The 12,690-nt window shown below is 31.6% G+C and overlaps 1 protein-coding gene and 1 long non-coding RNA gene across 3 annotated transcripts; both read left to right on the top strand.

Annotated features, from left to right (window-relative positions):
- The first annotated feature begins 3,544 nt into the window (after positions 1-3,544).
- Positions 3,545-7,492, top strand: LOC111286375 (serine/threonine protein phosphatase 2A 57 kDa regulatory subunit B' kappa isoform-like). Of its 2 annotated transcripts, XM_022876297.2 has the most exons (4): positions 3,549-3,903; positions 4,349-4,393; positions 5,005-6,203; positions 6,826-7,492. In XM_022876297.2, exons 3-4 carry the CDS (start codon positions 5,040-5,042, stop codon positions 7,180-7,182), a joined length of 1,521 nt encoding a protein of 506 aa, XP_022732032.2. In that variant the 5' UTR covers positions 3,549-3,903; positions 4,349-4,393; positions 5,005-5,039; the 3' UTR covers positions 7,183-7,492. The 2 variants fall into 2 exon arrangements, with proteins under 2 accessions (XP_022732031.2, XP_022732032.2); XM_022876296.2 differs by lacking the exon at positions 4,349-4,393 and having other exon boundaries at positions 3,545-3,903.
- Positions 7,493-11,049: 3,557 nt separating this feature from the next.
- Positions 11,050-11,528, top strand: LOC149518548 (uncharacterized). Its single transcript, XR_016343011.1, has 2 exons — positions 11,050-11,186; positions 11,297-11,528. It is a non-coding gene; the product is annotated as an uncharacterized LOC149518548 (long non-coding RNA).
- Positions 11,529-12,690: the final 1,162 nt, after the last annotated feature.

Here is a 12,690-nt window from a genome sequence, read left to right as displayed (position 1 = left end):
AAAAACAATTTACCAAACATATTTTTATTTTTAATTTTTTAAAATATTATAATGAAGTATAAAAAAAATGATAAATGAATAACAATAATGATTTTTTGATACAAGAGTAAATATAAAAGATTTTGAAGTATTAAGAACTTTTGATTTCATTTAGATAGTGGATATATGATTTATTTGATTTTAATTTTTTGATTCATCAACTTTTTGATGTGTTAAAATTATTAATTTATAGAAAAAATGAGAAACTAGGTGTTATAGATTGTTTGATTGAAAAAATACGTGTTGAAGCTTGAAGAAACTAATCGTTAGAGCCAATTAAGCATGACCAAATTGATTGGTTTAAGCACCCACTCGATCTTCTAATCAAGATGATCGATCTCCTATGCTGGATGGTCAATCCCTTATTGCATTTTAGAACCAATGTTGCTTTCTAGATGATTACCCGATCAATCTCTTGTCATGGATAATTGATCTTGTAGGCCAATTTCACAAGCTTATGCTATTTTTTTTTTTTAGAATTCATATAAGGATTCGATCTATGAAAACTCATACCTGATCGATCATCTTTGCTAGAGATTCAATTGGTTTTTGCTTTACAAAAACTTGGAAGCTTTCTACCAAAAAAACAATCAATCCATTGAAATAAAGATTGATTCATTGCTTGAGACCATTACTTATTTTTAAGCATAAAAATATTTTAAAACAAAAAAAAAGTTTGTTTAAGTTTTAAATCAAAATTTTATTTGATAAAACACTTACAAATATTTTTTTTAAGTTCAAAATATACATTCAAGTTTTTCAAATTTTAATATATAAAAAATTATTTTAATAAATATATTTTATATTTAGTACAATAATAATAAAATATAAGAATAATGTACTAAATATTCATTTTACAAAATCATAATAAAATTTATTTAATTTAATATTTTATTATTGTAAAATAAAAATCAATTTAAAATTAACAATAATCAAATATAAATATATAAAATTGTGTTGTCTACCTTTAAATGTAGTAATAAAAGAACTTAAACATGCCTTTCATTCATGCTATGTTCATCTGTCCACAATAATGTCCTTAAAAAACATAATAATAGAACCACAATCTTTAACGTTTTGTACAATTTGGTACTGTTTGCATTATTATCACTTTCAAGTAAAACTTTTTTTTCCCCTAGTGACAGTGTTTACTGCCCCTACTGCCCTACTTCAAAGCCTTGTTTTTCCTAAAGAGTAAAGCTTACGAAATAGGCACTGTCATTTTTTTTTGAGGTGACATCCACAGTTCTTTTCCTCTGTAGTCTTTTAAAAACCTTGATTTGGAACCAAAATTTTTTTTCACATTTCAATTGATATACCCATCTTATGAAAAAAATAATATGTATTTGGTGTTATTACATTTACATCTCAATCACATTCATAATAGTAAGATTTTTAGTCAGTCATTTTTAATTACAAATCTTTTATCACAAAAAAAAAATCCATAATTATAAATAGATCTAATTTGTGGATTCTGAATATAGATGACAAACGCATGAGTTAAGATTAAATCATGCATTTGGGATATGGATTGTATCATCATGTTCAATGTTTTCTCAAATTTAATTATTTGGAGATTAGTTTAAGTTTATTTAGAATAAAATTGATTATTAAATTTGAGTTATTATTAGTTTTGATTTATTCAATCTAGAGTTTGTTATTTTTGTTTTTATTGATTCAAATAAAATTTTAAATTATTTAATATTCTACCAATAAAAGATGGATACCATAAATAAAATTAAAAAAACTCAAATGATTAAAAAATTAAAAAATTATTTGATACATCGATAATAAAATTTTTTTATTTTATAAGTAGAGTTTAAATAATTATATATATTATTTTTTATTAATTTAATTTTTATAAATATATAAAAAAATATGTATTATTATTTTAATTTCGTTTATAAAATAAAAAAATTTAAGTGTTATCGTATTAGATAATTTCTTTAAGAAATTGTAGTCTGAGTTTACAAAGGACATATATTTTTGTTCATGAAACATTTTGGGGGACAGATCAATTAAAAAAAACAAAAGAAAACTATTTTTTCCTCTGAAATTATTGCTATCATTAGAAAAATAAAAAGCAAACAGGCAAATTGGTGAGGTACAATGTACCCTCCTAGGATTCCATGGTCGAAATTGCAGAAGCAAAATTATTATGTTGTTGAAGTGCAAAAACTCTACGAACTCTATTATTGCAAGCAAGCCTGATACGTTCAACAATCAACAGCAGCCTAATATGAAAAAAAAAAAAAAAATCTTAAAAATAAAAAAAAAAATTTTATACTTTTTAAAGGTCCTGATTTCCAAATGCAGCACAGAATTGTAAAATCAAACATTTTTAGGGTTGATTTTAATTTATCAAGGAATTTTTTATGATAAAATCAGCTGCTAAATTGGAGGGCAATTTTTTTTTTAACTATACTTTTACATATTACTTATGTTATTTTAATTTTAAATACAAACATTTATAACTACAAAATAATGTTTGTTTATAAAGTTTATTGCAATGTTCGGTCGAGTTTGCTTCGATTAGTTTTTTAAAAATTTTATATTAAAATCTATTTGATCAATAAATTTAAAAAATAAAGAAATTTAATATTTTAATATTTTAAAAAATATTTTTATTAATAATTTAATATCTCAAGTGGATAAAGCAAAACATAGACTAAAAAATCTTTATCCAATATCAATTTAGAACTGAATTATACTCGCGAGCCAACCGAACAACCTGACCAGTGCCTTACAGGATCAAGAATTTAAAATGTCACCTTTTTTTATAGCATCTTCTTTCTTTTCACCATTGATCATTGACACACTCAAATTTTTTTTGGGCTACAGTCCACTGCTAAACTTTGATATATTTCATTAATGAAAAGAATTGAAAACATTGTTAAATATAAATGACGGTGAATTAGTTACATGATTGAAACTTAAAGGTAAGTTACAGAGGTAATTTTTACTATAAATTACCTTCTAACTTGAATCAATAAGAGGTTAAGTCCAACTAAAAACAAGTTAACAGCTCATTATTACATTATTGAAAAGTAATTCTTTCTTTACTAAATTCCTTTCATTGGCTAAACAAAATCTTAAGATTACTTTCCCTTTTCCAAAAAAAAAAAAAAATCAAACAAAAACTTAAAAAAGTTACACTAAATGATGAACGATGATACCAGTTTTTAAAAATCAAATATTAAAATTAAAATTCTAATATTGATATGTTTATAAATTTATTATTTATTTATAATATTATTTTATTAATGAAATGAATTAAATTATATATAAATTTTTAAAAAATATTAATTTTTATATATTTATTTTAAAAACTTACGGATAAATGTTTCAAAAGTTTTGCAGAGGAGTGACTGAAAAAAAGAAAAAGATAGATACACGTACTCAAAGAGATTATTATAGTTGTGCTAAACCTAAACAACAGGGTCCCAAACTTAATCATGAATTATTATTATACTAATAATGACCTTTTTTTTTTTTTTTTTGAAAAGGAAAAGAAGAAATTTACCATATGTCCTTGGTGGGCTGACTGGTGCCTGCAATTTTCTCAGAAAATGCCACACCTATCATTCTCTTCAATCGAGGAACCCAACTGTTCATCTTTCATGGCGATCCAACACCAGCAAACTAGTCTATTTTTATCACTTTCAGGCTCAAAAACTCCAACCCAATTTCTTCCCTGAGTCCTGACCCTGAAACTAATGAAAAAGCAAAATGCTGTCTTTATCTAAAGTCTAAACCATTTTCAGAGCATTTCTTTTTCACTTCCTTCTTTGTTAAAAACTTCTCGGGCTTCTGTTTTTTCTCTTCCAACTCCCAATCTTATCTTTGACAGCTCAACAGATACAGGTTTTGACTCTTTTCCTTTAATGTCTTTAGTCTTGGCTTAACTGCAAGATAGGTTAATTTGTTGGTCCTTTTAGGTCAAAATATTTACCCAAGTTTATTTGCTTGATGATGACATTTTGTGTTGGTAATTTCTGTCTTATGGTAGTTTATAGTTTTGTTAGTTAAAAATAAATGAGATCTGGGTTTCTTTCCATTTCTCGTGAGCTTGTGATTTGGTGCTAGATCTTTGATGATTTCACTTTGTTCTATCAGATCTGAAGTTTATACAGTTATCCTGTTATGAAAGAAAATTCTATATTTTCTTTTACAATTCATCACAATATTGCAGCTGTTAGACCCCTGTTTCTTTTTATAAAGTTTGATTTTCCTTCTGGGGAACTTAGTTTTCAAGTTTTATGTTATCAAAGTGAGTGCTTTAACTTGATTTATTTTGCTATCTCTGAAGAATAATACTGGTGGCAGACTGGCAGTTTTGACAGTGTAATTTGGGGTAATTGCTTTACTGAATTTTCTTCATGTATTCATTATTTTTTCCATCAGTTTCTACGGATGAAAGCTAAACTCTAGCATCTGATAATTGTTAGATACCCTAGCTTAGATCAGAAAATTTCAAAGCTTACTTTTTTAAGAAAAAGTGATGTTCCAGAACTATTTTTTTCAGAATTTAGGACTCCTAGCAGCAAGAATGTATCTAACTCTCTCATAAAGAATAGTTTTATTTAAAGCAGTTTTTTTTTTTTTTTAATTTTTTAAAAAGCGAAACACGTTAGTGTTTGGCTGTCTTTGGATTTGTTATTTGCTGCATTGGATATTATGCTTGTTGGTGTTTCACTTACCTATGTATATATTTGTCAATCAAAATTACAGCCTGTTAAGCATCTTAGCACGATTTCTCTTACCGGCTACTAATCAATATGGTTGAAAGATTACAAGTGAACCCATTTCTTCCTAAATTAGTATTTTGCAACTGTATACATTATTGGTGTTCTTAATCTTTCTTTTTTTCTAGCATATTGATGCCATCCCTCTTTCACTTACAATTTGGAAAGGTATACATTGATTGAATCACTGTAAGTCTGTAATTATTGTAATGTGATTCAGGCAGTTTGTGTTGCTGGGAAGTGCTTTTTGCCATCATGCTCAAACAAATTCTAAGCAAACTTCCGCGGAAGTCACAAAAATCTGACTCATTAGATTCAGCTGGAATTGATTCTGGCAACCATAATTCTAACTCCAGCAATGGAGTTCAATGTACAAATATTGGGAATAGCATATCAAGTCGACTAAGTGTTGTTAAACGGGTGTCCTCAGCTGTTTTTCCTGCTAGCATCATGGCTGGAGTGGAGACGGTGGAGCCCAATCTATCTTTCAAGGATGTTTCAAATCCTCAGAAGCAGAACCTGTTTATCAGTAAATTGAATCTGTGCTGTGAGGTTTCTGATTTCAGTAATCCAGAAAAAACTACTTCTGAGCAAGATCTTAAACGCCAAACATTGATAGAGCTTGTTGATTTTGTTTCTTCGGGGTCTGCAAAGTTCAACGAACCAGCAATTGCTGCAGTGTGTAAAATGTGTGCCATTAACCTTTTCAGAGTTTTTCCACCTAAATATCGCTCTAATAGCACTAGTGGTGAAGCAGAAGACGATGAACCAACGTTCGATCCTGCCTGGTACAGTTTGCAACTTGTATATGATCTACTTCTTCAGTTTATCAGTTATAGTTCGCTTGATGCAAAGGTGGCAAAAAAGTATGTAGATCATTCTTTTATTTTGAGATTACTTGACCTTTTTGAGTCTGAGGACCCCCGGGAAAGAGACTGTTTGAAAACAATTCTCCATAGGATTTATGGGAAATTCATGGTGCACAGGCCCTTTGTGCGAAAAGCTGTTAGCAATATCATATATCGATTTGTTTTTGAAACCGAAAGGCATAAGGGTATTGCTGAACTCTTGGAGATTTTTGGAAGTATTATTAGTGGGTTTGCTATTCCATTGAAGGAGGAGCACAAGATGTTTTTGTGGAGAGCCCTTATTCCTCTACACAAACCAAAATCAGTGGGTGTTTATCATCAGCAATTAACTTACTGTGTTGTACAGTTTATAGATAAGGATCCGAAGTTAGCTAATTGTGTGATTAAGGGACTGTTAAAGTACTGGCCAATTACAAATAGCCAGAAGGAGTTGATGTTTATAAGTGAGTTAGAAGAAATTTTGGAGATGACCAGCATGGTCGAGTTCCAAAAGATCATGGTTCCACTGTTTCGTCGTATTGCATGCTGCTTAAACAGCTTCCATTACCAGGTAAATTTTCCTGTTCTAATTCCTATGAGAAAGATGTTACCTTGAACGGTATCTTTATCAGGATTATTTTTTTTTGGTTGATTGAGAACCTCATGTCATGTATACTGTTGGTTTTCTGCTTTTATTTTTTTCTTTTGCCTACTGAAAGAGCTTCAAATTTGGGAATAACGTGTATTTCAGATAATTTGTGCTAAAAGGCATCTTTTGAGAACGTAAACTGTTTAAAGTATAAAAAGCTGATGTAGTATTGAATTTGAATTATGTGGTGATCATTAACTTTCATAAGTTAAGAATCATGGCAGTACTTGGCTATAATTTTGTGGCTTTTGCTTATGCAAACTGACTGATGACCCACCCCACTACTTTCTGGAGTGGTATGTCTACTCTTTAAAGGCAAAGAGGCAAATTGGTTTCCAGACATGAAATTTCCATATACCGAACTGTATGTTTAGTACAATTTTAATCACAGTAATTGAATGCATTTTGTTGGTTTTAGCATTTCTCTTTGCCTATTGATATAGAACGTTTGTTGACTAGACAAATTAATTAAATGGTGATGGATGTTATGCGGCCAAATGGCAATATGAAATTTTTTTTCACCTTTCTCCTTCCACCCTTTCAGGTAGCTGAACGAGCTCACTTGATATGGAACAATGAGCACATCCTTAATCTCATTACGCATAACCGCCAGGTGATTTTTCCTCTTATCATTCCTGCCCTTGAGCGGAATTCCCTGAATCATTGGAACCAAGCAGTGCTTAACCTGACACAGAACATAAGAAAGATGTTATGTGAGATGGATGAAGAGCTTGTGCTTGCCTGCCAGCGTAAGTTGGAGGAGGAAAACACCCAATCCATTGAGGCAGCTGAGAAGAGGAAACTAACATGGGAACGCCTGGAAACTGCTGCCAGTTTCAAACCTTCAGCTGCTAACATCACCCCTCCCTTAAAACCAGCCGCATGCCCTGTTGCCTGTTAATTACTCGAGCAACTGTGAACGAGAAAAGAAAGAAACATGCATATATATATATATATATATATATATGTATGAATGTATATATCTAGCTGCTCTGATTGCAGTGCTGGATGTTGCTTCTTGAATTTGGCCAAGTTTGTGATTCAGTACGTAGGGTTTGTATCTCATGACCAAAAATAGATGAGGTTTGTATCTAAAGCTATAATTGGTGTACTGAAGATTATTAGTGATGCTAGTGCCTCGAAAGATTTTCAGGCACTGAGTTGTTGGGTTGCGAGTAAATGTATCGATTTTGGGCTGCTTTTGTGTACCATATTTTTGTCTATACATTTATAGCCGTGATATAACTCACAGCAATCCGACTTCGTTGGAGCAACAATGCCTCCTTTGCTAAAACCTTGTCAAATAATATATGTTAAGAGCAAAATAAGATCTGTGGTATAACAAGTTTGTTGCCATGGTGGGAAAGCAAATATATGAGATGTATAAATTTTAATTTTTAACAATGAGAATGATTCTACTAGTATCAAGTTGGATTGGACTTTGGGTTTTGGTTCCACGATTTAAGGGCTTGGCTGGATATTTCTTATTCATGACTTTGGGTTGAAGAAGGTTCTTTTGTTTTGTTCTTCAAGCCCGATTGGAATAGAAACCATTTTCTATTGAGTTAAAGTTTATGCGAAAGTTCTGAATTGGGGGACTCAAAATTATGACCAATCGATCATTTAAACACAATCTTGTACTTCAGGCCTCAGCATTTGCGAACCAACAAGAATGTGGGCCACGGCTTCTGACAATTCCCGTTGTTTTAGTTCAACTTACGGAAGAAATTTTCTATTGTAAAAATAAAATTAAATTGTATGATTTTTAAAATTTTAGGAGTTTTAATTTATACGTGAAACTCATTAAAATATTTAGATGAAGTTAAAATGAAAATTTCTTCAACAAATGTTAATATTTAGTAAAATTCTTTAATGGAGTTTTTTTTTTTTTTTTGCATTCTCACCTTACTCTTTAATAATTTATATTTTTATTTAATTTTATTTATTTAATTTTTTAAGTAAAAAATATTTTTTTATTTTATTTATTTCATTTACTTAAAAACTTATGGTTCAATTTGATAAAATTGATTATTTTATTTGTTTTATTTATTAAAATATTGAAATACAGGGATATTGAGTAAACGATTGACTTATCAGACTCGACCCTATATTTGTAGCATGCATTCCCATCTGCATCGCAAATGATCCGGTAAGCTACGTGTCCGGTGAAAGAAGAATGGCCTTCGGCCCCCCGAACTGACTTTCTCGTGGCAACCTTCCAGTCGCCTAACAACCTATAACGCTACTAGGACAGCGGCGAAGGAGGAAGAACAAATAGAATTTGCTACAAAAGCCGGCTAACGGGGGTATTCCTGCGTATGAGAACATATTGGTAGTATTAAGACTATCATTCTACCTTTACACAGAACTTTAAGAAATCCCAGAGTCGTAATCTCCCCCAAGCCCATCCTCCTCCTTTCTTTTGGTTCTGTCCTTCCTAGTTGATTCAAAAATATTGACCAAAAATAAACTGGTTCAAAAACAGACAAACAAAACCCAATAATGCTTAATAGAGTTGAGTCCAAGCTCTTAGTACATTTGAACCCGATTGTTTATTAGTTACTCTAGCTGTGGTATCTTATTAATGTCATTTGTGGTCACAAGCAAGTACTGGTATCAGTCTATCTCCACTCAGCCACTCACCACCGGTCCACCACTGCTATCTTTGTAATGCACGGTCTGCACGCTTAGACTAATTATTACCATTTTGGAAGAGAAGAATATTAACCCAACCACGAGTCCACAACCACCCCAAAAACCCCCAACGAACCAATCGTCATATAAAAAAATGGAAACTCAAGCTGGTGACTTTCAGCAAATTGAACTGTGTTGATTTTGAAACTTGTCAGGTTCCCCCCTTCTTCTTCTTTGGGAATATCCACTTGCGACTTGTCCAAAAGCAAATCAGGGCATATCCACTTGCGACTTGTCCATATGCGGGATAAAGCTCTATAAAAACCTACCATATCAGGCTTGCTTCTACGCACCATATATTCTTCGTTGCTGCATTTTGCTTGTTCAGCTTTCCTGATTAGCTTCTGTTTCTGTGCATTTATCGGGCAAGTTTTCTTCTAGAGAACTGAGAAAATGTCAATCCGGCATCATAGTCGCAGCCGCCAAGAGGAAAAAGGCGTTATCTACGCTATGTATGTGTAAATATATACTCCTTTATTTACCATTTGAAAAATTTTAACTATTTTTGCAATATGTGTTTGTCATATGAAGTTTGATTACAACTTTTTTTTTCTATTATCTTCTGGGATGCATCTTGTTTACATGTTGTTGCTGTTTCTGCTGCTACGAGTCTATAGAGTTTATCTTGGACCAGGGGACGCGTTTCCTACCACTACTTTAAGACAATGTTCTTCAAGTCGATCACTTGTTTTTGTTTGTGGGAAGATCACCTAATCTTTTTGTTACAAAATAATGCGAGTGTATCGAGCATTAATAATGTGTCTAGTTGAGAAAGAGCAATCGACTTAATAAAGATGAGGCTTGAATATCCACATGTCTTGAGTTTATCCATAATTAATGTAACAAACCTCGGAGTTTATCCATAAGCGATTGTTTGTCATACAAATCCAATATGTCTGTTTGACAGTATTTTTTTACTTTTGCATGTTGTAACCTTAAATTAATGAGATTTCCTAATGGTCGATGTAGTCGTGGCGATTTCATAACTCTGCTTCTCTCTTCTATTTCCTCCATCTTCTAAATGTTTCTCTTCTAAAGCATAACCAAATTGGGTTAATTCCAAAGTCTATATAAGCAAGAGAATATATTACAACTTCACAATAGTTACGTAAGACACTAATTGACCATTCAGGATTAATATTGTTGCAATCATGAAACCATCAATTCCGAGAGCTGCATATACCACCGAAGATAAGGAACCATATTATTTATCTATCAGCATTAATTTATACAATAATAGGTTTCTTGATTGCTTTAAATGTAACAATTCACTTAATATTAATTTTCAATATTATATCTAGAAATGTGATACAGTATGTGTATTTTCGCTGTGCTAAAAGAAGATTGATAGGCAGAACCGCCAGAATACTATATATTCACTTATATTGTTGTCAAGCATGCTAATAAAAATCTGAAATCTTATTCACTAGCAAGCTCTTTCTCGTCCTGGTTTTCCAACAACTTGTAGACGGCCAGGAATTCATGATGTGGGTAAGCACATTTTCTAGCTGGTATCATGATCAATCATGGTGATCATGGCACGCCAGGCGTGTTGTTCCTTTTTTTTTCCAAAAATAAAAATCTTTTTGTTCCTTTTATATTCAAAAATAAAAATCAAATTTTAGTTTTTTTTTTTTTTTTTTTCTGTTGTATAATGTCCTGCGATTATGTTCAACTCAGTTGATATATTCCACGAAGGCAGAAATAACTGCATCTAAGACACTTTCCACTACCTAAAAACCCATTAACTCACCTAAGCTTCAAACCATGCAAAACAAATTTGTCGATGCTTACAGGGAAATTGTGGTTGGAACAAATGTGATGCCAATATTATGTAATAAATATATTGATTTATTGGAAAAAAAGTAGATATTTCCGACTGTTTGTGGCAAGGGGCAAAGTCCCAATCCAGGAATGATCAAACCAAATAAGGTCATACAAGTGTTAATAACCACGAAAAAGCTTTTCTTAGATGAGAAACTTCCCTTTAAGTTTCCTCGTGTGTCTTCTTGTGAACCTTTTTGCATTGTTAAGTTTTTCCTCTTTTATATTTCTTAGATTATTAGACCCTTATATCTGAACTACTTTTAGACACGATTTCTGGGTTAAACAAACAAGATACAAAATGTATGCGCCACCAGGTTATGAAGTTATGTCATACAATCAACATGTCCGAAGGCGCCATGAGGAAAAGGGCTGCCTTTATGCTTGGTTAGTATTACAAGTTCATTCTATAAACATTTCCACAAATATTTTATCTGTTCCAATTTCCAAGTTTGATTCAGAATCGTTTCTCTTTTTTTTCCATGTTGGAGATGCAGTCTGTTCGCGTTGTGTTGCTGTTTCTGTTGTTTCGAAACTTGCGAGTGTTGCGTGGAGTTTCTTTGCGGTTTGATGCCTTAAGATATGAAGTATAAGCCACTGTTTCCCATAGCACGTCCTCTGGGCTATAATTACTTTTTCTTTTGACAAATTATTTCTCATGTTTCGGACATGGGATTCGAATTCCCAATCAAACTACATATATCTGGCAAGCCATGTTTCCATATGTAATTGTTGTGGTCCGTATATTGGAGTAGTGGAATGATGGGATAAGTAGCAACCTAGAATGATATATATACACATGTTCATAGCAGAAAAAGAGTATCCACCCTAACAAAATTTGTGACAATTAACTATTGAATGCGACTAGTATCCTTTGACAATTAGGCCCAAAATCTGATAAAAGAAGTTGAATTTGGCAGGCCTGGCATAAGATAAGATGAAGGGAATGAACCATAGCCCTGATAGTGTCATTTGTGGGTTGAAGTTGACATCTCTTTTCACCAGACCAATCCATTATCTTTGGTCTACTAAAAACGTGAGATGATATGAAAATCGAACCCCAAAAAGATATTTTTTCATAAACCATATTCATAAAGAAAAGTGGAAACTGAAAGTGGATCAATATAGCCTATTGAGCTTTTTATTTCATTTGTTTCCCTCTGTTTCCCTTTTCTTGGAAGATGGTTGTTCACTTTATGTTGTTGTTGAGAATGCTTAGCATTTCTTACCTCTCATTTTAAGTATATCTTTTTATTTCATTTACATATTGGTGCACAAGTTTAACCGGAAAATAAAAGGTATATTTAAATTGTTATTAAGCTTGACCTGAATTCGCTGTCCAAGATGGATTTGGATTAAGCTTGATTCTCTATCACCACTTTTCATTTTGTTCGTTGCCTCTTGGTTTATTTTTGAAATCATCAATTTCCCATGTGATATTCTCTTTTTATAGTATTTTATTTTCGAATGCAAAAAAAAAAAAAAGAAAAAAAAAGTTGTTAAATCATAGATTAATTTTTTTAAAAAAATTTATTTCTCTTTTTGTGTGTGATTGTATTATATAATTTTTGGAAACTTCCATGATTTTTAAAATTTTCTATATTTATTTTCTAGTTTATTTTGCTTTAGGTATAGATGTGGTGCAAAAGCATCAAAAGGTACTCGAGGAGTTCATCATCCTAACAAAAAATGGAAAATAAAATCCAGACCAGTCATGCCATTACTCACAATTCATATGCTATAGTTGCCTTGGCATTTCTTGTGATTTCTTAATAGCAGTATGCAGAGTAAGTCATAATCATGTTTCCTCCCCTTATTTCTTGTTTCAAATTGGCATAGTTAAACGATGAACCTTTATTATAACACTCACTCTGTGTCTTCGACCTGTTCT

Source organism: Durio zibethinus, chromosome 6, assembly GCF_047325235.1.
Source record: "Durio zibethinus cultivar Kanyao isolate XHJ-2024 chromosome 6, ASM4732523v1, whole genome shotgun sequence".
Lineage (NCBI taxonomy): Eukaryota > Viridiplantae > Streptophyta > Magnoliopsida > Malvales > Malvaceae > Durio > Durio zibethinus.
The sequence above is the reverse complement of the archived record's forward strand: the minus strand, read 5'-3'. Positions and strand labels throughout refer to the sequence as shown.